The sequence below is a fragment of the Rhinolophus ferrumequinum genome, chromosome 13, assembly GCF_004115265.2.
Source record: "Rhinolophus ferrumequinum isolate MPI-CBG mRhiFer1 chromosome 13, mRhiFer1_v1.p, whole genome shotgun sequence".
Taxonomy (NCBI): Eukaryota; Metazoa; Chordata; class Mammalia; order Chiroptera; family Rhinolophidae; genus Rhinolophus; species Rhinolophus ferrumequinum.
This window is the reverse complement of record NC_046296.1, coordinates 64,645,973-64,667,056: the sequence shown is the minus strand read 5'-3', so window position 1 is coordinate 64,667,056 and position 21,084 is coordinate 64,645,973. Positions and strand designations below refer to the sequence as shown.

Below are 21,084 nucleotides of genomic sequence, written 5' to 3'. Positions count from 1 at the left end.
TTCCTCTCTCCTTCCTTCCCGTCCAATACACTTATGTACACAGGGGCAGCTCACACCTGTACGTACTCATACCAGGATCCCGGCCCTTTGGAAGCGTGGGATAGTTATGGGGAAAAAGGCACGAATCTCAGTACCTGTAACACGAAGGAAGAAGTTACAAGGACCCTCTGAACAGTATAAAGAGGCTGTAGGAGTTGGAGAGCAGTGAGGCCCAGCTGTTCGGGAAAAGGAGGGCTCTGGGGGAGTGGGCATTTGAGCTGGGCAGTGAGTGACGAGCAGGTGCTTGCAGGTGGGGCTTAAGTGAGAAAGAGTATGAACCTGGAGGCAGGAGGGTGGTGGGAGCGGGCAGGGGGAGTCTGGTAGGAATTTGGAACAGCAAGATGAGGACCCGGAACTAAAGCTGGGGATGGGGGTGTGGTCCAGCCTGAACGCCGTGCTGCGGGTCTAGACTTTGTTCTCGTGCTAGACTCGAATGCCACACTTTCTGTCTCTACTTGGGACAAATTCATCTCTCTGGTTCTCTTGTTTTCCAAAAGAAGGTTTTGCAGTCCTGACGGACTGGGTATTGTTAAGCTGAGTGACCTGTCTGAATGACAATGAATAGGCAAGAATGTCACTGCTTCTCTGTGCATGTTAGTTGCCTTCCTGTCCCTTTAAAAACCAGTAAATATAGAGCACCATGTTTAGTGTTTCTTTGGTACCTTATCTGTTTGTTTTGGTGCAGAGGGAAGAGGATCCTGGGACATTAAACTAACTTGTACCTGTCCTGTGGCTAGACCAGGAAATTGGTCTTTATTTCTAGGCCTTTTAACGAATATTAAATTTGATTGAAATAAAATGGGTCAGGGAATCCACTAGGTTTCGTGATGTTGATATCTTATTTCCTGTGGAGATGTTTTGAATCTTCACCAACTGATGTTATTTTGAGCACTGACCAGAGGCCTGAGGAATCCTGTATTTAAAAGCAGAGCATATGCACAGAGCCATGTGGCCGCGTGGCTTAGGTCGAAATGACCACTGTAAACCTGTCGGCCAGAGAATATGATAAAATAAATTAGTCTCAGCATCAGGGCTGCCCCGCCCAAAGGGCCTGGTACCACGGAAACCAGATGTACAAGTGGACAAATCCAGATCCTAAGGAAGGTGTCCTGGAGACAGTGAGTGTCAAGACAGTGATCAGAGACCAAAGCCACATCTCCACATGCTCTCAGATTAGCCAACAGTTCTCGTGAGTCCCGTTTGAATAGACTTCACAGGTCGTAAAGGTCTTCTCAAGCTTGTTCTCTGGATTTTAATAGTTCGTGGGAGGTGGTTTTGCATTGTCACTGCATAGACAGCTTTCTTGCAGCCTCAGAGCTGCTGGGAGCCTCTGTGGCTCCCTGTGGCTTCACGTAGCAGGACACCCACCCCGTGACAGCCTCATTCTAGCACACGGTCTCCACTCCACTGGCGGCCAAGTCCCCAGAAGTCACTCACCAGCATCCTGGCTGTGTACGCATTGTGGCGCTGTCTTCATTTCTTTTCAGCAACTCATGGAATCAAATCACTTGACTCCAAGATGGAATCCTGGACGCTCAAGAGGTCTCCCCGTGTATTGTATCCAGTGTCAGTGGTCTAATTGCGTTGAGATTCTGTAACTGACCAGCACCAAAGAAAATGGGGGCATCCCAAATTATTGCAAGTACTTGGTCAGTGCAGACAGTTGAATGGGACAGTTCTTGTCCTGTAAAGTTGGCTCTATGTATAGGCTTTCAGATATGCCGCTGAGCAAGTTCAGTCTTCCAAGCTTGCTTGGTCCACCTCTAACGGTCCTTCTGTCTGTGTCAAGGCATCTTGACCCCCGGGCCAGCATAAGATGATGGGGAACTTTGCCCTGTGGAACTCTCTGGTTGGTGGTAGAGGATGTGAATGGTCACTTTCGATGACCTGTGTATTATCTGAAGAGGACTTTGGAGGTAAGTTGGAGACGCTCATGGTTTGTTTCCTCCTCCAGGTTTCTCTGGGAATTGTGTTGGCTGTGGAAAGAAAGGCTTCTGTTACTTCACGGAATTCTCCAATCACATAAATCTTAAGTTGACCACTCAGCCCAAGAAGCAGAAACACTTGAAGTATTACCTGGTCCGCAGTGCACAAGGGGCTCTAACCAAAGGACCTCTCATTTGTTGGAAAGGTTCAGGTGAGCAATCCGGCTCCGAAGGGGGTGGGGTGTATGAAGGCGTGTCCTCCAGGTGAGCCAAGGTGCCTGTCGCCAGGACTTTGGGGGAGACATGACCGTACAGCCGGCATGGTGCGAGGTCAGCCCTGTGAAATTAAAACGGTACTTGCATTACAGGTGTTCAGTTTACAGTGTCCACCGAATTGTGGGGGCCATTTAAAAGTTGACAGGGCCACACTGTACTGTGCCTTCTTGTGGCAAGTATTTGGGGCAGCGGTTCTGAACCAAGGTGATTTTGTCCCCCGGGGGACATTTTGCAATGTCTGGAGACATTTTTGATCATTATGATGGGAGAGTGCTGCTGGCAGCCGTGGGTGGGGGCCAGGGGTGCTGTAAACATCCTACGGTACACAGGGTGGCCCCCCACGAGGAATTATCCAGTCCAAGATGTCAATGGTGCGAGGTTGAGGAACCCTGTTTTAGAGAAAGCTCGGCTAGAATAACGGCCCTGCTCTCCACCCTGAACCCATGAGCGGAAAGACCAGCTTCAAGGATGGTCTTTGAAGCAATGACTGGCCTCCACTGCCCGCTGCTGTGTCTCCCCTGTATGGTGCCTGGCTACAGTCAGCTACGGAGGGAGGAGGCAGGGGGTGGATTTTAAGAGGCTCAGCCTCGGCTGCTCACAGAGATACTCCCACTTAACCGGTGTGCAGGGATGTGTTCAAGAGGGGCTCTCCGTGAGATGACCAGGAGAAGCAGCCTTTTGTCCCTCCCTTGTCTGTTTTGGTTCCCTTCTGGTCACCTAGAATCTCCCAGCCAGCTGCAGTGAGTAGGAGGAGGGGCCTTCGGGAAGGGCTGGCCTTGGGCATTCCCCCTCCCAACCCCTCCCGGGCTCTTCTCCTTCCTCCCCCCCCCGTTCTTACATCACTCAATAAATATTTCTTTTTTTTTTCCTTTTTTTAATGCAGCATAGGCAGGATGGAAACCAAGATGTAGCTTAAAGTCTGTGTGCTTTTTTTAAAAAAATAAACTTTATTGGGGAATATTGGGGGACAGTGTGTTTCTCCAGGGCCCATCAGCTCCAAGTAGTTGTCCTTCAATCTAGTTGTGGAGGCCGCAGCTCAGCTCCAAGTCCAGTCGCTGTTTTCAATCTTTAGCTGCAGGGGTGCAGCCCACCATCCCAAGCGGGAATTGAACCGGCAGCCTTGTTGTTGAGAGCTTGCGCACTCTAACCAACTGAGCCATCCGGCCGCCCCAATAAATATTTCTTGAGCTCCTACTATGTGCCAGCCATTTCCTAGGCCCTGGGGAGAAGGTGGTTCTTCCCCAGGTGGGACCAGTTAAGAGTCTTTGATCACTTGCGAAGTATGACCAAGGCCTCCCAGGTTAGATATGTCACTGGGACAAAGGGTGACTCACAGGGTGGAGGAAGGTATTGCGTCTTCCTTTACCTTTGAGTGATGCTCTGTTCTTTGCCTGGACTTGAAGGACAGTGATTGGATGTCCCACTTGTATCATGTTTTTCTCTTTTCCCCAAATGCTCACTGTTGCTGCCACTGCTGACAGTCAGAGCTGTCCCTCAGGCAATGCCCCTGCCCTTGGCAGGGTAACATCTCCCTCCCCTGGCTACACTGGAGCAAAGAGCAGGCTGGCACCATTACGGTTATCTGCACACCTATCTCTCCTGCAGGACAAATCCCAGCCTAGAACATCATCTCATAACTGGCAGGAGTAGCAGTGGGTGGGTTTTCATGCTCATGTCTTGTCCCCCTAGAGTTCAGAGGCCGGCAGACCCCCGCCGGCTCCTGCTCCGGGTCTCTCTTCCCGCCGCTGGACAGCTCCGGGCCTCTGGCTGCCTGCTCCAGCGAGCCCACTCCTGGCACGAACCCGAGCATCCCCATGGGAGCACAGCAGGCAGGTGAGGCGACGGAGAAGCCGCCCAGAGGCTGACCCCACAGGCCTGGCGTGCCAGCAGCATGGCTGCTCAACCGAGCCGCCAAACCTTCTTCAACATAAATAGGGGTGTGCTTCGTGTGTTCACGTTTTCTACAATGACTTTGCTTTTCATCTTAAATCGGGAATAGTTTTCAACACAGAGCGCTGTGTTTTATTTGGAAAGGTGTTCTGCATTCCTGTTTGCTATGTCACGTGATCTGTTGGTTGGTGGGATGGGGCGTTAGGATCTTTCTGCACCCCCAGTTTGCAGCATAGAGCTTGCTCTGTCACGGGCACCAAGTGCTGGGCCTGAGCGCCTGGACGGAGCAGTACGACCAGACAGGGCCCTTTGTCATGTGCTCAGTACCCCCAGCTCTGCGTGTGTGTCTTGTCGAATCCTAGTAGGCCCCTGTGAGCAGGCTTTCATTTCCCCATTGTCCTGACTGGAAAAGTGAGGCTCACTGGTGCTGGCCTAGGACCTTGGCTAGGATCTCACGGGTGGCAGGTGTCCGAGTCAAGATTTGACAGCGGGTACTTCTGGTTGAAGTGCTTGGCGGTTTCCATTCTGAGCAGACCAGACATGCGTGGTAGCTGTTATCACAATGGCTAGGAGACTTCTCAGGGACTCAGGCTTTCGTTGCTCCTGCCCCCAGGGTTTGTAGATGGGCCCAGGGAGGGGGCAGTGCCCTTGGCCCGGCCTGGTTCATCACATCCAATGAAGAAGTTGCACCTGGGCTAGGAACATGCTGTCCTCCAGAGGCACCAGGCCTCCCTTCCCACATGCTATATCTGCCGTTGTCCCCACTGCACTAGACCACTTGAGACCTCTGTCCCCATGGCATCTGGAGAGACCAGTGTTTTTGCCATCAGCATACGCGGGTGTATGTCCCAGAACTGTTGCCTCCTAGCTGGGTGATTTGGGGCCACTCGTTTAAACTCTTTGAGTCTCCATTTCCTCATCTGTACAGTTGAAGATCTTTCTGTCCAATTGCAGCGTGGTTGTAGGAGTTCAGTGAGTAAGACTATGGTAACAGCAAATGTTTACTTAGTGCTCACTGCCTGCCAGGCACTGTTCTACGGATGTGACTTCTGTTAAGTCGTATCATCTTCACAATGGCTCTGTTATGACCCTCGTTTTGTGGATGAGAAAGTTGAAGCAGAGGGAGGTTAAGGAAGGTTACACAGCTAGTGCAGTGAGCCCTAGAAGACCAGAACCCACAATGGCCCCCAGAATTATCCTTAGACCTAGGGAGCCCCAGTCCCTGGGAGCAGCCTGGACCTGTGTGACAGCACCCCTGACAGCTCTCCCGAGTGTGTCTGATGCAAACCTGAGCTCTGGAGGTTGAAAGAGCAGGTAGAAGGAAGGTGGGGTTTCAGGAGCCATCCTGGAGTTCAGGGAGCCCACCGGCCACTCAGGTCCCTCTGGTCCTTCTGTCACCAGCAAGTGCTCACTGGGGCACAGCGGGAGCTTGTGTGCATGTATGCACACGTGTGTGTACACATGTATGTTTTCTCAGTGGGGTAGTGTCACTGACTTTCGGTGGGACTTGTCAGTGAGGGGCTAGTTTGTAAAAAGGGAAGAAAAGTAATTTCCTGCTTGCCGGGCTCACAGAGCGTGCTGTGAACTGACCCTGCTCTGTCACTCTTTCTCTTTGATCAGGACCAGCTTCTGACCACCCCTCACTAACTGCAGCAGCAACGGGCCCCGCTGTTTTCAACGGCAAAGATTCCCCGAAGCACCAACAGCTGGTGAAGAGCAAGCTGTCGGCCGTGCCACGGCCCTCGGCACTAGGTAGCGTTACCCGTCCTGGGGCTCCGGCCCTTCTCTGGGTCAAGGCGTTGGTGAGGGGGAGGCGGGAGCCGTCGTGCTGGGGCCACCGAGCCTCCTGCAATTGGTGTTGCTTGGAAGGAGAGTCCAGCCAGGTCAGCAGATGCCTCGTGAGTCCGTGGGGCTGTGCCCAGGTCCTGGCGCTCGGTGACGTGTGCCGTCCAAGACACAGTGGCAGCCTGTCCTGAGGCAGACGACCTGTCTCACTGTGGGCCCCGTACCAGGAGGGCTGTAGAGTTCTGGAGAAATAGGGGACAATGTGGTATCACGGGAAAAACATCAGATAAATATGAATCCAAAACCCGACTCTGTTTCTTACGAGTTGGGGGATCTTGGACAAGTCTTCTGGCTGAATGTTCCTTCATCTGGAGATAAGAGTTCCTCTCTGAGGGCAGTTGAGAGGATCAGACGAGGTGCTGAACGGAAAGTCAGGTCACATCTGGCCCCTCACTAAGGGACACCTTATTGCCGCCCACATCAGCATCATCAATGAGCCAGTCTGTTCAGGGAGGGCTTCCTGGAGGAGGTGACACATGAACTGCAACTGACAGTTGGGGGAGCATTACTTGGAGATGGAAGTGAGGAAGAGGGATGAGGAGGTGATGCTCCAGGTGAGAAGGAAGTGAGTGCAGGGGCTAAGTAGTCCTCCTGCTGGAGAAAAGGCTGTGAGTTGAGGAAGAGTTGGAGGCAGAGCAGGGACCCAGCTCTCTGCCTCTAAGTTCCATGCTCTCCCCTCCATACTCACCAGGAGCCTTTCAGAGGCCAGGTCCTCCGTCCTTCATGCACGGGATGTTAGGATCCTAGACTGTGACACTGGGAGAACCCTTAGAAACCGTCTGGTCCAACACTGTTTTGCAGAGGAAGCAGGTGAGGCCGAGAGGTGGCCAGGCTTGGAGTCCGGGCTACCTGCTCCCGTTACGGTGCCGGCAGAGGGCTTCCCTGGTGGGAATCTTCAGTATTGTCTCCCTCCGAGTTGAAGGAACAATGTCTTTTCTGAATGGGAGCTGAGGTACCCCAGTCCTGACCCACATGTCCTTTCTGGAATCTGCGCCCCGGCCCTTGTCACTAGCCCCAGGTGAGGCACCCACTTTTCTTCCTGTGGCTGTTTCTCCTCGGCGAGGTGCTGAATTGAGGTGGCCATGTGGCTGAGGACTGGGACCCGGGGACGGTGACGGGAAGCCTGCCCTGTGGGTGCCTCCCCTCCCTGCGCTGAGGTCTGGGCACATTCAGCCTTCACCCCACACGGCAGGGAACGAGGGCCTCCCTCAGCCTGGGCCCTACAAGGTTGGCTCTGGGAGCCTCCTTCTGTGGCAGATGAGAGCGCGTCCCTTGGAGGGGTGTGGGAAGCAGAGAGCCCCTGCGTCCCTAGCGTGGCCCTCAAACCCTTTTGGAATCTGGCCCCAACCAGCCTGCCCTGTCTACGTGAGACGGTTAGGCATCCTTCTGTCTCCACACCCTGGTCACACATCCATGCACCTGAAGGGTTCTCCTCACCTACCTGCGAAACCTGCTTTTCAGAGCTTAGCTCAGGTGTCACCTCCTCCTGCAGGAGGGCTCCCTCCCTGGGACCACCAAGTGTCAGTCTCAGTTCCATGGCCATTTGCGTCAGTTGGGCTGCTGAAGAGAAGGGCCACAGTCATACGCAGCTTGGAGCCCTCGGTGCCTATGGAGCCTGGCACGGAGGGGCTCAGTGGATGCGGCTGAATGGAGTTACCTTGTTGAAACGCCCAACAGAAGGGTCGCAGGTCCCGTGCCTTCCCGCCTGCCCTGGGGACAACCGAAATCAATGTGAAGAAACTGCTTCTGAAACGACAGGAAGTGTTTAAGGAGGGCTGGAAGGCTGTTACCCAGTGGTTCTCAGTGGTGAATTGCTGCCCCCTGCGGGGTGGGGGTGCAGGATCCTTTTCTGGTTGTCCCAGCCCTGGGGGTGGGAGGGAGGTCAGGATGTTCAGTGTTTTGCAGTGAGTGGGCTGCATGGTGAAGGTTTGTCTCACCCCAAATGCCAAGCACTTCCCCTCCCCACCACCAGGAGACACTGCGAGAAATAGTTGGTCCACCCTGGAGCCACAGGGACAGCGTCTGGTGACATCACTTTGGGAGAGAGTTAGGGTCAGCATCCCAAAGGAAGAAAATATCTGTAGACCTTCCATCCGTAGTCCCGAGGCCCAGTCCCCTTGGCAGTTTGATACTGTTTTTAGAGGTGCTGGCATCTTAGTCTTTGTGGGACCTCTTGTGTTGGCACTTGAGGACAGAGGTTTGGGGAGTCGGCGATATGGTCTAAATGTGGCAACAGAAGGAGTTGCCTCAGAGATTGTGCAGGGGGCACCTCGTTTGAAAGCTCTGTAAACGAAGTATGTGTTTAACTCTTCATTCACTTTATTTCATTCATTTTCAGTCAGTCTAAAGAAGAGGTGAAAAGAATTTTGGATTCCGTTTTAAGAGATGCTGAAACAATCCTTTGCCAACTGCAGTTACTTGGGTATAACTGCGGTGCTTGTGTAGTGGCGTTTTCTCACTCTCATTTCTAGAGATCTGATTCTGTAGTTCGAGGTGGGGCCCAGGATCGGGCAGTGTGAACAGGCCCCTGCTGGTTCTGTCCAGCTCCTTCTCAGGCCAAACTTAGAGAAACGTTGCTCTGAACGGTGGTTCTCCATCCTGCTGACTGGGCAGCTGAGAGCATCAGACGAGGTGCCTTAGACTCACCAGGGAACCCAGGGTCATCAGCCTTCCTGCTCGCCTTCCCCACCACGAGATGCTGGAGTTCTGGCTTCCTTGGGATGGGGCATAGAGGGTTTCAGAAGTTTCTCAGATGAGTTTAGTGCTCAGTCAAGGGTTGAACATCTAGTTCTAAATGTAGGGGAAATTTTGTGTCAAAAATTGGTTAAAAAAAAAATGGCAACCAATTCTTGATATTTTGAAAAACCCAGGAACATAGGATGAGTCATATGCATGCTGTCATCTAGCGTGGGCAGGATGACTCATTAACAGCTGTGGGTACCAGCTTCTGTTCCCCTTTACTTTTTAGTCTGAAAAGTAGCTTTCAAGGCTGTGGTGGGGACAGGAGCACGGGTGGGTCAGTACTGCCCCCAAGTGGTGAAACTGCGGTGGTGGCTTGAACACCTCGGCCCCTTGTCTACAGAAACACGCGTTAATATGAGAATAAGCGGTGTGATCACAAAATATGGTGAAGGCTGCTGCCAAGTGCCATCCAACCGAAAGGCAGGGATATTCAATATGGGATGTGGCGCGTTGAACCTTAGTAATAGTCTGTGATAAGTTTCAACTTTTTTGGTGCAGTCAGTCAGGTGTGAGCTACGGTTGAGAGAAGATGTGTTTAAAGTGTGCCCTAAATCATCCTCCATCATGACAACATTCCATGTCACACATCACTTCTGGTACGGCAATTTCTGTCAAATAAAAACATTAGGGTGTGTCCTCATCCACCTTATTCACTGGATCTGGACCTGTGTGACTTCTGGCTCTTCCCCAAAGTCAAAATTATTCAGGACATTCAGGCAGCCATGACAGTGCAATTGAAAACATTCACGAAAGAAGACTTCCAGAACTGCTTCAGGAAGTGGCAAGAACGATGGGATAAGTGTATTCAAAGTGAGGGGGAGTATTTTGAGGGGGATTAATAGCAATGTGTCTTTTTAAAAAAATTTTATTAGGGAATATTGGGGAACAGTGTGTTTCTCCAGGGCCCATCAGCTCCAAGTCCAGTAGCCATTTTTCAATCTTTAGTTGCAGGGGGCACAGCCTACCATCCCATGGGGGAATTGAACTGGCAACCTTGTTGAGAGCTCTCGCTCTAACCAACTGAGCCATCCGGCTACCCCTCTGGAAGCTCAATGGCAGCTCGTTTTCAATCTAGTTGTGGAGGCCACAGCTCACTGGCCCATGTGGGAGTTGAACCAGCAACCCTGTTGTTCAGAGCTCGTGCTCCAACCAACTGAGCCATCTGCCCGCCCCCCCCCCCCTTTTTTTAACATTTATTTATTTATTTTTTAAGTGTGTTTTTCCAGGATCCATCAGCTCCAAGTTAAGTAGTTGTTTCAATCTAGTTGTGGAGGGCGCAGCTCATTGGCCCATGTGGGGGTTGAACTGGCGACCTTGTTAAGAACACAGCGCTCTAACAACCAACTGAGCTAACCAGCCGCCCTGCAATGTGTCTTTTACTGTAATACATTTATTTTTACTTAAACATTCACCATATTTTTTGATCACACCTCGTATATTGGAATGTGAGACGACGACGATGATGATGATGGGAGTCTTGGTAGCTGCCATTTATTGGGTCCAAACTCTGCTTTACATGTATTCTCCTTAGTCCCTTTCAGTGTAGGTTTTATTGTCCCATTTTAAAGACGAAGGAGGTAAGGCTCCGAGATGAAGCTTGACACCCGCACAACGTTGGAATGAAACATTTACAAAGATTGACGGGATGTTTCCTTGTGCTTAGATACTAAACTAGATGCTAAAACCCATTGTAAACTCTGATTTTTTAAAAATACAACAAATAAGTGTTCTACAAATCAGGGGTCTGTTTTATCGAAGCTCATCCCTAGTGACAACCTAAACCACGCTCTGAATGTTGTCTAGGTATCTTAACAAACTCCGGGCCCCCCAAAAAGCGCCACAAAGGGTGGTCTCCAGAATCTCCATCGGCTACAGATGGTAGCTACTCCCAAGGTGGTGGGAACAGAGCTAAGTATGGTAAGTGACAACAGCCTTGCCCAAAATCCAAGACTTGGGTACTAGTGGGGGTGTGGGGGTGTGGGGGTGTGTGTGTGTGGGGGGGGGCTTTTGTGTGTGTTGGTGAGAAAGTGCTAGGGAGGCCGACTCTGATACAACGAAAGGCTCTCTTTCTCTTGTATTAGAGTTGCTTAACAACGTCCAGGATCCCAGTACAGTAGTAAGTTCCCTGATCCTAAAGGAATTACAAAAGGACTTGCCTATTACTTGGCAGGGATATTAAAGAGGGGAAGACTGGGTCGTTTGGTGGGAAAGGTTGGACTGAGTGCCATTAGAAATGCTTTTGACCTCAGGAATATGTGATTCCAAGACGGATGCTCCGTCGGTAGGGGTAAGGGTCAAGTTGTAGCTGGTTCGTTTACTCGGCCTGACGTCAGGTCTGCTGGAGATGGATGCCTCATCTCTGTGTCTTCCTAACACTCTTGGCGTTTCCCTAGAGAGCGCAAGCATGTCCTACATGCCCCAGGTTGGCTTGGTGGGACCAGCTTCAGTCACCTTTCCCGTTGTGGCCTCCGGAGAACCAGTGTCCGTTCCCGACAACTTGCTGAAAATATGCAAGGCCAAGCCAGTGATATTTAAAGGCAAGTACATGCAAGAAATTGTGGAGTGGGGGGAGCCTCAAGGAATGTGCGAGAAACAGGCAACACGCAGACGTCATTGTAGGCTGACTCTAGTCTGAGCAAACTCTAAAACCTTTTTCAGGGCAGTGAAAGACCTAAGAAGACCTATCATGGGGGTAGCCCCTGATCCGATGCCAAGAGTTATAGAGCTTGTCACAGTTTCCCACAACAATTCTGTTCCGTGACGTCCATTTGCTTGTTCATTTTTTCTGTCCTTCATTTAGTCCACTTCATCGAGTTCCCACTGTGGTAACAGGCCCAGTGCTAAGAACAAGGGTTAGAAGTAGGTCCTTGGCTCACCTGCTGATCCATCAGACCAGGAGCCCTCGTCTGGTGGGTTGTCCTGTTGTCACCCTATGCCACCAGTACTTTTTTACTATGAAATCTGACTTTGGTTGGGTAAAGATAGTCATGGTCACCATGTAGAAGCATAAAACAAAACTAGATTTTATCTCTGTTTTGTGTCAGTGGGCTAATTAATGTATGCTACGTGCAGGTAGATTTTGGGTTTAACTAAAGAAATTCCTTTCTCTAATCAAGTGAGAGACCTAGATATTTGAGAACTTGGCAGGACTTGTTTGATGATGGTGCTTACTGGTACCGTGTGCTGGCATATAGTAACACACACACAGCACATGTGCACACACACACATGTGCACATAGTAAGGTCCTTCTTAAGGAAGTTAATACTGTATTTGGGATCATGTTTGTAGGAATAGAGAGGCGGTGGTAGGACAGTGGGGAAGATATCTTACTCTTAATTAAAAAATAAGAAAGGGCACTCCTTTCTTATTAAAGGGCAAACCAAAACATGGACAGGGTATTCAGGAAGAAGGGTGCACTGCGCAGCCAGGTTTTGAAGTGGGCATGAAGCAGGGCCAATCATCCCACTGGGCCCTGTTCGCCAACGGAAGTGAAGGTCAACATTCAGTCAATACATTGCATGTATTCTTCGCACGGCCATTGCGTGTCTGTGGTCAGCCCTGAGAACAGTGTGGAGAGAAGGGTACACGGCAGGGTGCAGGCTTGGTGGTGAGGACGGGGGCTGCACCTGCACCCACTCTGACCCAGGAGCCTCAGAGAAGTCGGGGCGGGGTCCTGGCAGACCTGCGTCTTTTACGACAAATGTCACATGCTTCCTCTTATAGTAAGTCTTTATGTTGCCTCTTGTAAGCCAGAATTGTAAGCAGTGCTACCCAAATTGTGGTCCCTGGTCCAGCAGAAGCAGGTCACCCAGGACCTTATCAGAGATGTGAATCCCCAGGCCCAGCCCAGAATCAGGACCCATATTTTTGAATCAGAAGCTCTGTGGTGGGGTCCAGCAATCTGTGTTTTAGGAAGCCTCTCAGGGGACCCTCCTCACCCCACATTTGAGGAGCAGTTTCCGTGAGGACATGAGCCGTGTCTCAGTCACCAGATTTCTCCGCAGAGCTGGACATGATGTCTACACGTAGCTCACAGCAGGCATTCAGTGTGTTTGGTGGAGAACTGGAGGCCTTCTGAGGTAGGCCACACACATTTGCTCATCTCCGCAACCCCATGAGGATTTGATATCTTCACCCCATTTTACAAATGTGGAGACTGAGGTTTAGAGAAGTTAAGCTTCTTGCTTAGGCTCACATAGCTAACGAATGGCAGAGAAGAGACTTGAACCTAAGTGGCCTTGGCTCTTCTGCCTCTGAAAGTCGTCAATCAGTATTAATCGTGTCACGTTGGCTAAAGCATTTGTCACGTCCTGTCAGTATGCGGGGTCTCTGGTCTGAATAGTGATTCGTTTTCCTGACTCAGCTTGTCAGAGTTCTGGGAGGATCCAGGCAGCATGGAATCGTCAGGGAGGCGCGGGCTGGCAGACAGTCCGGCAAAGACCCAGGAGGCGTCACCCACACGGTGTTCTAGAGTCAGTGCTGAAGGAGCAGCCCAAGGGCTGGCTGTTCAGCTTCGGGCACTTCTCTCTGGGCCTTCGTTTGCTCACCTGTAAAACAAGGGATTGGACTAAATGAACAAGCAAATGCTGTAGACCCGGTCAGTTATCACAGCAGGGGCACTAGATCAGCAAGGGCTGGAAAGGTGAGATTTCCTAGAAAAAGAGCACTAAGGCTCCCAGAGGCCACGTGCCTGCATGCTTTAGCGCTCTCGCATTCAGAGACCCACACTCGTGGGGCCCCACATTGTGCCCAAGGCCAGTTGCCAAGTGGATGCTTTCCTTCCTGCACAGGCCACGGGAACTTCCCTTACCTCTGTGGGAACCTGAATGATGTGGTCGTGAGCCCGCTCCTGTACACCTGCTACCAGAACTCCCAGTCCATCTCTCGAGCATATGAACAATACGGGGCGTCCACAATACAGCCCATCTCGGAGGAGACGCAGCTCTTGCTGACCGTCTACTATCTTGTCCAGCTGGGTGAGTCTCCCTCCCTTTTCATGGGAACCTCTGGTAGAATAACCGCTTAAGGTGCCAAGTGCACATACCTTCATCATTGACTATCAGCGAGAGCCCTTGTGAAGACCAGCTCTGGCAGGCGGAAATGAAATTCAGGGACCATGCCAACAGATGTTATCAGGCCACTGCAGTGGTCACCTCCTGGAGGGGCTGGGAAGGGCTTGAAGGAAGTCAAAATCTCTAGAGATAATTCAAAAATGATTTACCTGCCAAGAGTTGAGTGGGGACTGATTGTTGACTGTTGGGTGTGGGCATATGGAAGTGACTGGCAACCCTGGTGTATGAGGAATGTGGGACAAAAGCCGTATCGGAGGGGGTTAGAGAAAACGGAGGTGGGAAGACAAGTGTGGACAACTCTCCCAGGGAGCTTTGCTGGGTGGTGGTGGTTCTGGAAGGGGATGTGGGGTCAGGGGAAAGATTTTAAAGATGGGAGCTGTAACCGCTAATCTAATCAAATTTTGACACAGCCCAATGAGTGAATGGTGTGATCCCCATTTTTTCACACCAGAAAACTTTATCATAAGACAGCTCAAGGCTCCGAAGCTGGTGCTGGGTGGAGCTGGATAGGAATACAAAATTTGGACATATAAACCAAAAAATACCCATAGGAAACAAATGTTGAGAGTACAGTTGACCCTTGGACAAACGGTGGGGGTGGGAGGGTTAGGGGCACGGTCCATCCGCGCAGTCGAAAATCTGCCTGTAACTTGAGTCGGCCCTCTGCATAGCATATGCGGATTCCCAGCCGTGGATCGAAAATAGTATTCAATCTTCCTAGTCGTCAAAGTGGTGTAAATCAGGAAATCAAACACGTAAAAGTGTTCTCAATTAAATTATTGATATGAAGCCAAATGATGGTGTCCAGTGGAGCTGAGTGCAATAAAACCAGTATTATTATGTGCCATTAATGTCACGGTAAGTTGACATATTTGGACCATCCAGAAGCAGTCTGCTGATATGTATTAGTTGGCTCTGTAAGCCCACTTTTGAGAATTTAGGCTGAGGACGTTATGTTCTGGATATAAAGATGTGTATTGCAGAAGTATTGACAAAGCAATAAAAAGACCAGTAGAGACGTTGCTAAGTAAATGATGGTGCCTCCATCGCATGGGACACCATGTGCCGATTCATAGTGCTGTTTGCGAAGATGAACAGCACGGAAATGCAATTATGGTGTTTTTGGGAAGGAAAGCAGGCCAGCCCTGGAGTTGTATGCCCACAATCCTCACTACTGTTTAAACCTGCACATGAGAAAGAAAAGAAAAAAGACTGAGAAATACACAAAAAGTAGCTGTGATTCTGTTAGGACGGTGAGGTTATGGCTGCTTTCACTTTCCTCCCTGTATTTCTCAGCTGTCTCTAATGCGCTGTAGCATAAATAACTTAGATTGTGTTGGTTTTCAATCAGCTCGCATGCATTTCCCCAGAATTTGTATAAAGCCACCGTGTGGGGCGCATGGGGCAGGCGCTGAAGCCTCTTCCACCCACCTTGTCCTTGCCAGCGGCGGACCAGGTGCCCCTGATGGAGGACCTGGAGCAGATCTTCCTGCGCTCCTGGCGCGAGTCGCACCTGACGGAGATCCGGCAGTACCAGCAGGCGCCTCCGCAGCCTTTCCCGCCGGCGCCCAGCGCGGTGGCGCCCGTCACCTCCGCGCAGCTGCCCTGGCTGGCCGGCCTGGCTGCCAGCTCCTGCAATGACAGCGTGCACATCATCGAGTGCACCTACTCCCTGGCCGAGGGCCTCTCCGAGATGTTCCGACTGCTCATCGAGGGCAAGCTGGCCAAGACCAACTACGTGGTGATCATCTGCGCCTGCCGGAACGCCGCCATCGACTCCTGCATCGCTGTCACTGGTGAGGCCCGCGCCTGCGCCACCTGGCTGGGGGAGAAGCAGCTGTGCTGATCTCCCAGCCTTCCGCTCTTTGCACTCACTTCTGCCCTTTTTGCCTCTCGTGGCCCCGGGTTTGCAGCAGCACTTGGGTAGTGACTGCAGTGAGTGCCCAGTAACCCTCCTGGTGCCAGCCACTCATGCCCTGGAGTCTGCTTGGTTAAAATTCCAGTCCTCCTGTGACGGAAGGTGAGCAGTTCTGATTTGCCCCCCAGAGAAAGTGGGGCAACTTTGGAGTCTGGACAGTCCTGGTGGAAACCTGCACCCCCACCCCACCCATGCACCCAGCCGTGTGGTTGGTCTTTTAGTGACTCTGGCCCTCAATTTCTTCAAGTCTAATGGAGATAAAAACAATGACCTTATTGTGCTGTGTGGGTTAATGAGTCAATTAACTAATTAATTTTGAAAACACTGAGTGGAAAACCTACTGTGTGCAGCTACAGTCAGGGGCTGGGGATACAGGAGTGCAGTCCCTGCTTTCCTGGAGTTCTCGTCTGGGAGACAGCAAGTCCAGCTCCAAGCCTCGCAGGTGGGATGGAGGGATGGAGGATTGTAGTTAGGGGTTCTGGCTTCTAAGGCGGATCAGTCAGTAGGACCTTTGCCATGAGTGTCATCAGAGCAGGGGTCTGAGAGAAAGGAGGAAGCAAATGATACCAGCATTGGGAGCGGCTGAGGGCTCCCCAAGACCATGTGGCAGCATGCTGTGCTTGGCCTGGTGAAGGGACCACAGGAAGTCAGGGCAGAGGGCAGGACTGGGGATTATGTAGGGCCCTGAAGGCCATGTCAGAACTTTGGATGTTTCCCTGTGCGAATTGGGAAACCATTGGGAGGTTTGGACCAGAAAAGACATGTAATCTGTCTTTTGTTTTAGACGGACCATCCCTTTTGGGTGTGGAAAATAGATGGGGGAGATTGGCATGACTAGGGAGGAGGCTGCTGGATTTGTCCAGGCCTGGCCATGCCTTGGACTAGGCTGGTGGAAGCGGAGAGCAGTGGCCTGATTCTGGGTGTATTTTGAAGTTGGGACCTTCAGGGTTTGCTGATGGGTCCCGTGTGGAGTGTGGGAGGAAGCGAGGACTCAAGGACCACCCTGTGGAGTTTGGCCTGTGTAGCTGGAATAACGCACTTACCATCTATTGATATGGGAAGAAGTGCAGGAGAAGTGTTTGTTTTGCTTACAAAATTAAAAAAAAAATTGTTTGTATGTGGAGGGAAGAGGTGGCAGTGGCGGTCCGGATGGAATCAAGGGTTCTCTTTGACCAACTTAGCCTAGGTTTCAAATATCCAGTGGCCATGGTAGGCAGGCAATTGGATATAAAAATCTGAAGTTCTGGGCAGAGGTTGGGTTGAAAGATAAGGATGTTGTCAGTATTTGTGGGGTTTGGAAGCCAAGAGGTGGATGCCATGATCCATCTAGTAAGTGTAGAAGGAAAGAAGAGGTCTGAGGACTAGTGAGACATGGAAGAAAACAGAAAAGGAGACCTGAGAAAAGGAGAGGGAGAGAATGGTGTTAGGAGGCCAAAGGGAGAGTGTGTTTCAAGAAGGAAGAGATGATGAATGGATCAGATGCTCCTGTTTGATGAAGTAAGTTGAGGTCTGAGAATTGACTCCATCCGTCAACAGGAGAGTCGTCGGTGACACTGACAGTGTCTCCGTGGGGTGGTGGGGATGAAGGTGCCATTGGGTTGGTCTCAAGAGAGAATGAGGGAAGTAATAGATATAGACAACTATTTGAGAGGTTTTGCCTTAAAAGGAATAGAGAAATGAGATAAAAATTGGAGAGGAAATGGCATCAGGTTTTTTGTTTCTTTTTTTAATGTTGGGAAATTGAAGAGTAGGTTGGATACTAGGAATGATGCAGCAGAGTGGGAGAAATGGATGACACGGCGACCGGAGACAATGGTTAGGAGGACATATCCATGAATAGGAGAGAGGGGCTGGGCTGCAGTGCACAGGTGGAGGTGTTGACCCTAGACAGGTGTATGGTGGTTCTGAGTTTATGGGAGATGACTCGGCGTGGTGGGAGGCTTTTCTCCAGCCATGTCCAGCCGCTTGGGTACCAGTCTGGAGCAGGAGAAGGGTTTGACCAGTGAGAGTGGGGCACGGCTGCTGAGGATGGACGCCGGGCAGTGTCTATGGATGCACATGGGATCTCAGTCAGGGAAGAGGGGCGTGAGGACAGGAAGGGAATGAAGGCAGGGCAATGTCCAGGAGGCTCCAAGATTTGAGAAGAGCAGCAGAATTCTTAGTGTGGGGTGTGAGAGGTGGTTGGAGAGCTGGCGCTGAACGTGAAGGTTAGTAGAGGGGCACAGTTATCAACAGTAACAAAACCCAAGGCATGCCTGTGGTCGTAGGTGGGTGACAGAAAGTAGAGGACAGATCCTTGGGAGAAATCAGATGTATTAAGCAACTTTTATTTGCCAGGTTGGTCCCTTGTGTGTCTTGTCTTGGTATCCTGCACGGTGACCTCATGAATTCATTCTGTCAGAGCAGTGTGAATACCTAGTCCCCAACTTCATCTTTTAGTTAACACACACACACAAATTCTTAATTCTAGCATTGTCTCCATTAAAGAGTCATGATTACAAACAGCAATGTCTCTACTTAGGATAATTATTCAAGATTTTAAAACACCATTCTTGACCCTTTTGCGTAGTACTCGTGGATCTGTGTGGGTCAACTTGTAAATGTCAGATCATTTTTGGCCAATCCATGCACTCATATTTTTTGGCCAGTTTAAAAAATGATACCATAGGTGTTATACATTTTAAATCTGAATTTTTTCTACCTTTTGAAATTTACTTTAAAAAACTCACGTTGTTACTGTGCAGTGTCCCAGTTATCTTTTAGCATTCTTTGATTCTAAACTCATTCTGTGTTTTTTATCAATGTTTTGTGTTGATTTGGTGGTGTGTCCAGTAATAAACCTGGAGCCCCTGCTGTGTGTCAGGCATTGGGGTAAACATTTTATAAACATGGTTTTGTTTATCCTCACAACAGTCATGTGAAGTAGATACTACTGTTAGCCTCGTATTCCAGATGAGAAAACTGGGTCTGGAAGGGTTAAGTCACTAATCCCAGGTTACACAGCTAGTAAGTGGGGAGAGTCAGGCTCCAAAGCCAAGCCAATACTCCAGATGTTCCCTCTCATTTCCCTACCTAGTACACTGGGCCAGGATGGTGTATGCCATGCATTCATTTAACCAACAGGAACACCAGCTCTCAGCCAGGCATGGTGCCTGGCTTGGGGGATGGAGAGATACAGGCGCACACCCTGCCATCCAGGTGCCCCTGTGCTAATTCTACGTGGAGGGGCCCAGTGAAAGTTGTCTGTTTTCCAGGAAAATACCAAGCCCGGATTCTTTCTGAGAGCCTTCTCACACCAGCGGAATACCAGAAAGAAGTCAATTATGAGCTGGTTACGGGGAAAGTGGACTCCTTGGGAGCCTTTTTTAGCACCCTCTGTCCAGGTAGGATTGCAGTGAGACAGGTACAAATCCATAAATGGATAAGACAGAAATAAACAAAGACACAAAGGGGGATGTCATCTCGGACCCCATCACCCCGTGACCTGCTGAGGCTGGCCTTGATTTAGATGTGCAGGGGGGCCCCTCTGTTCTGTGTACGAGCATTTGTGGGCCTGGCTGGTGTGGTCTCCTCTGGCTGCCATCTTCCGGCAGTGGCTGTGGGCTGTCCTAGGTGGGGGCTTCGTGGTTTCTGTTTTTTGGGGACATAGGAGGGCCTTGTGCCTGTTCCTCTCTGCCTCTCAGGCCTTGACCACTACCTCCCCCGCTGAATTGCTTGAAGCTTCTTGCTGGAGAATGTGTTCTCTGTGCCTGGCTTCATGGGGTCTGTGTTAAGTGTCCCTTCTCCCTCGTTTGCCTGGGTACTCACCCCTCAAGACTCACCCATTTCCCCCCAGAAACCTTTGCCAGCTCCTCCTTCTCCGGGATGAGTTTGGGCTGTTTTCCCCTGTCCTTTAGCACCTTGCTCTTCCTTCTGTCCCAGCACCTACTGGGTCACAAGGTAATTTCCTTAGTAGGCTGTGGACTTCTCCACAGGACGGCCCATGCCTTCTTTACCTCCGTTACCCCCGGCCCAGGACAGTACCTGATACATAGTGTGTGTTCCATAGATATTTGCTGAATTTCACAAGAAGGAAAACCCATTTCTGTTATTCTCTCTGTTTTGGGCAGAGGGCGACATTGACATTTTGCTGGACAAATTTCATCAGGAAAATCAAGGCCACATTTCTTCCTCACTTACTGCCTCCTCTGTCACCAAATCAGCGTCCCTGGATGTGGGCGGGGCCCCGACATGCACGAGTGAGTGGTGAGCGGGAGCCGGTCGGGGTCTGGGCTGGTGAGGCCGAGTCCAGGACTGCCGGGGCTACGAGGAGCGATGCCAGCAGCACATCCAGGAGGCAGGGCTTCTCCTCAGCATCAAATTAGGCCTAGTATCCAATTTCAATTTTGGTCCTTAGCGATAAAGATCATTTACCCTAAAACGTACATCTGTACGCTTTTACTGAGATGGCACATTTTCTCTGTGTTGATTTCCAGCCTATCAATGCATTGTTGAAATATTTTATTCATGCTAAGTTCCTGAAGAGTCGTGACATCGTGTCTTCTAGAGAACTTGCAGCCTCTCTCAAAGTCCAAAGTCAGTGTCAGCTTCCCTGAGGTGCTGTCCTTATCCCTTTCAGGTAGAATAGGTCATTGCCTCTGTGCCCTCCGAGCGCTGTTCATCCTTTTATTATTAGATGAGGACAGGTGTGTGGGAAAACTATCACGGTGCACAGCCCAGGGCAGGCACTCGATATGTGGTGGTGTATTTTCCCTTTCCCTGCCACTTGTGCATAGACGGGGCCCACAGTGGAGTTCCTAAGCAGAGGTGCAGGGCTGTGGCCATCCCCTCTCGGGGCCACCTCACTGTTATGGGGACTCTGGTTCCAGGTTACACTCTGGAGCCTCACCACATCCGGCCCTTCCAGCTGGCCGTGGCCCAGAAGCTCCTCTCCCACGTGTGCTCAATCGCGGATTCCAGTACCCAGAATCTGGACTTAGGATCCTTCGAGAAGGTGGACTTTCTGATTTGTATTCCACCCTCAGAAGTGACTTACCAGCAGACTCTGTTCCATGTCTGGCACTCAGGTACAGGGCATTTCGGGATGTCTGCGTGGGGAACGCTTTGATCCACTTACATTCCGATTGGGATTGGAACACCAGGCTTTGCTTCTAAAGTACATAGGGCAAGAATTGTCACCCCCATTTTGTAGAGTACGCATGTGATGCCCAGGATTTTATAATCCGTTAAAGGTAGACTTGAATTTTCACTCTGTCCTACTCAGGTCGGCAACCCATATGTTGATATCCAGCTTACTGTGTTTTCCTTGTGTTCTCAAGGGGGTTAAATATCAAATACATGGAGAGTCAGTGTCTTAAAGGATTCAGTCTAGAGTGG

General features: G+C 50.7%; 1 protein-coding gene across 1 annotated transcript in view; it reads left to right on the top strand.

Moving 5' to 3' along the window:
* GREB1 (growth regulating estrogen receptor binding 1) overlaps positions 1-21,084 on the top strand; it is a 78,370-nt gene that overhangs the window by 23,203 nt on the left and 34,083 nt on the right. The window contains exons 5-14 of the mRNA XM_033124235.1: positions 1,994-2,176; positions 3,930-4,073; positions 5,751-5,882; positions 10,521-10,634; positions 11,111-11,254; positions 13,509-13,694; positions 15,236-15,586; positions 18,963-19,091; positions 19,818-19,946; positions 20,577-20,774. Of these exons, the coding sequence (XP_032980126.1) occupies positions 1,994-2,176; positions 3,930-4,073; positions 5,751-5,882; positions 10,521-10,634; positions 11,111-11,254; positions 13,509-13,694; positions 15,236-15,586; positions 18,963-19,091; positions 19,818-19,946; positions 20,577-20,774 (1,710 nt within the window). The remainder of the gene's footprint in view (positions 1-1,993; positions 2,177-3,929; positions 4,074-5,750; positions 5,883-10,520; positions 10,635-11,110; positions 11,255-13,508; positions 13,695-15,235; positions 15,587-18,962; positions 19,092-19,817; positions 19,947-20,576; positions 20,775-21,084) is intronic.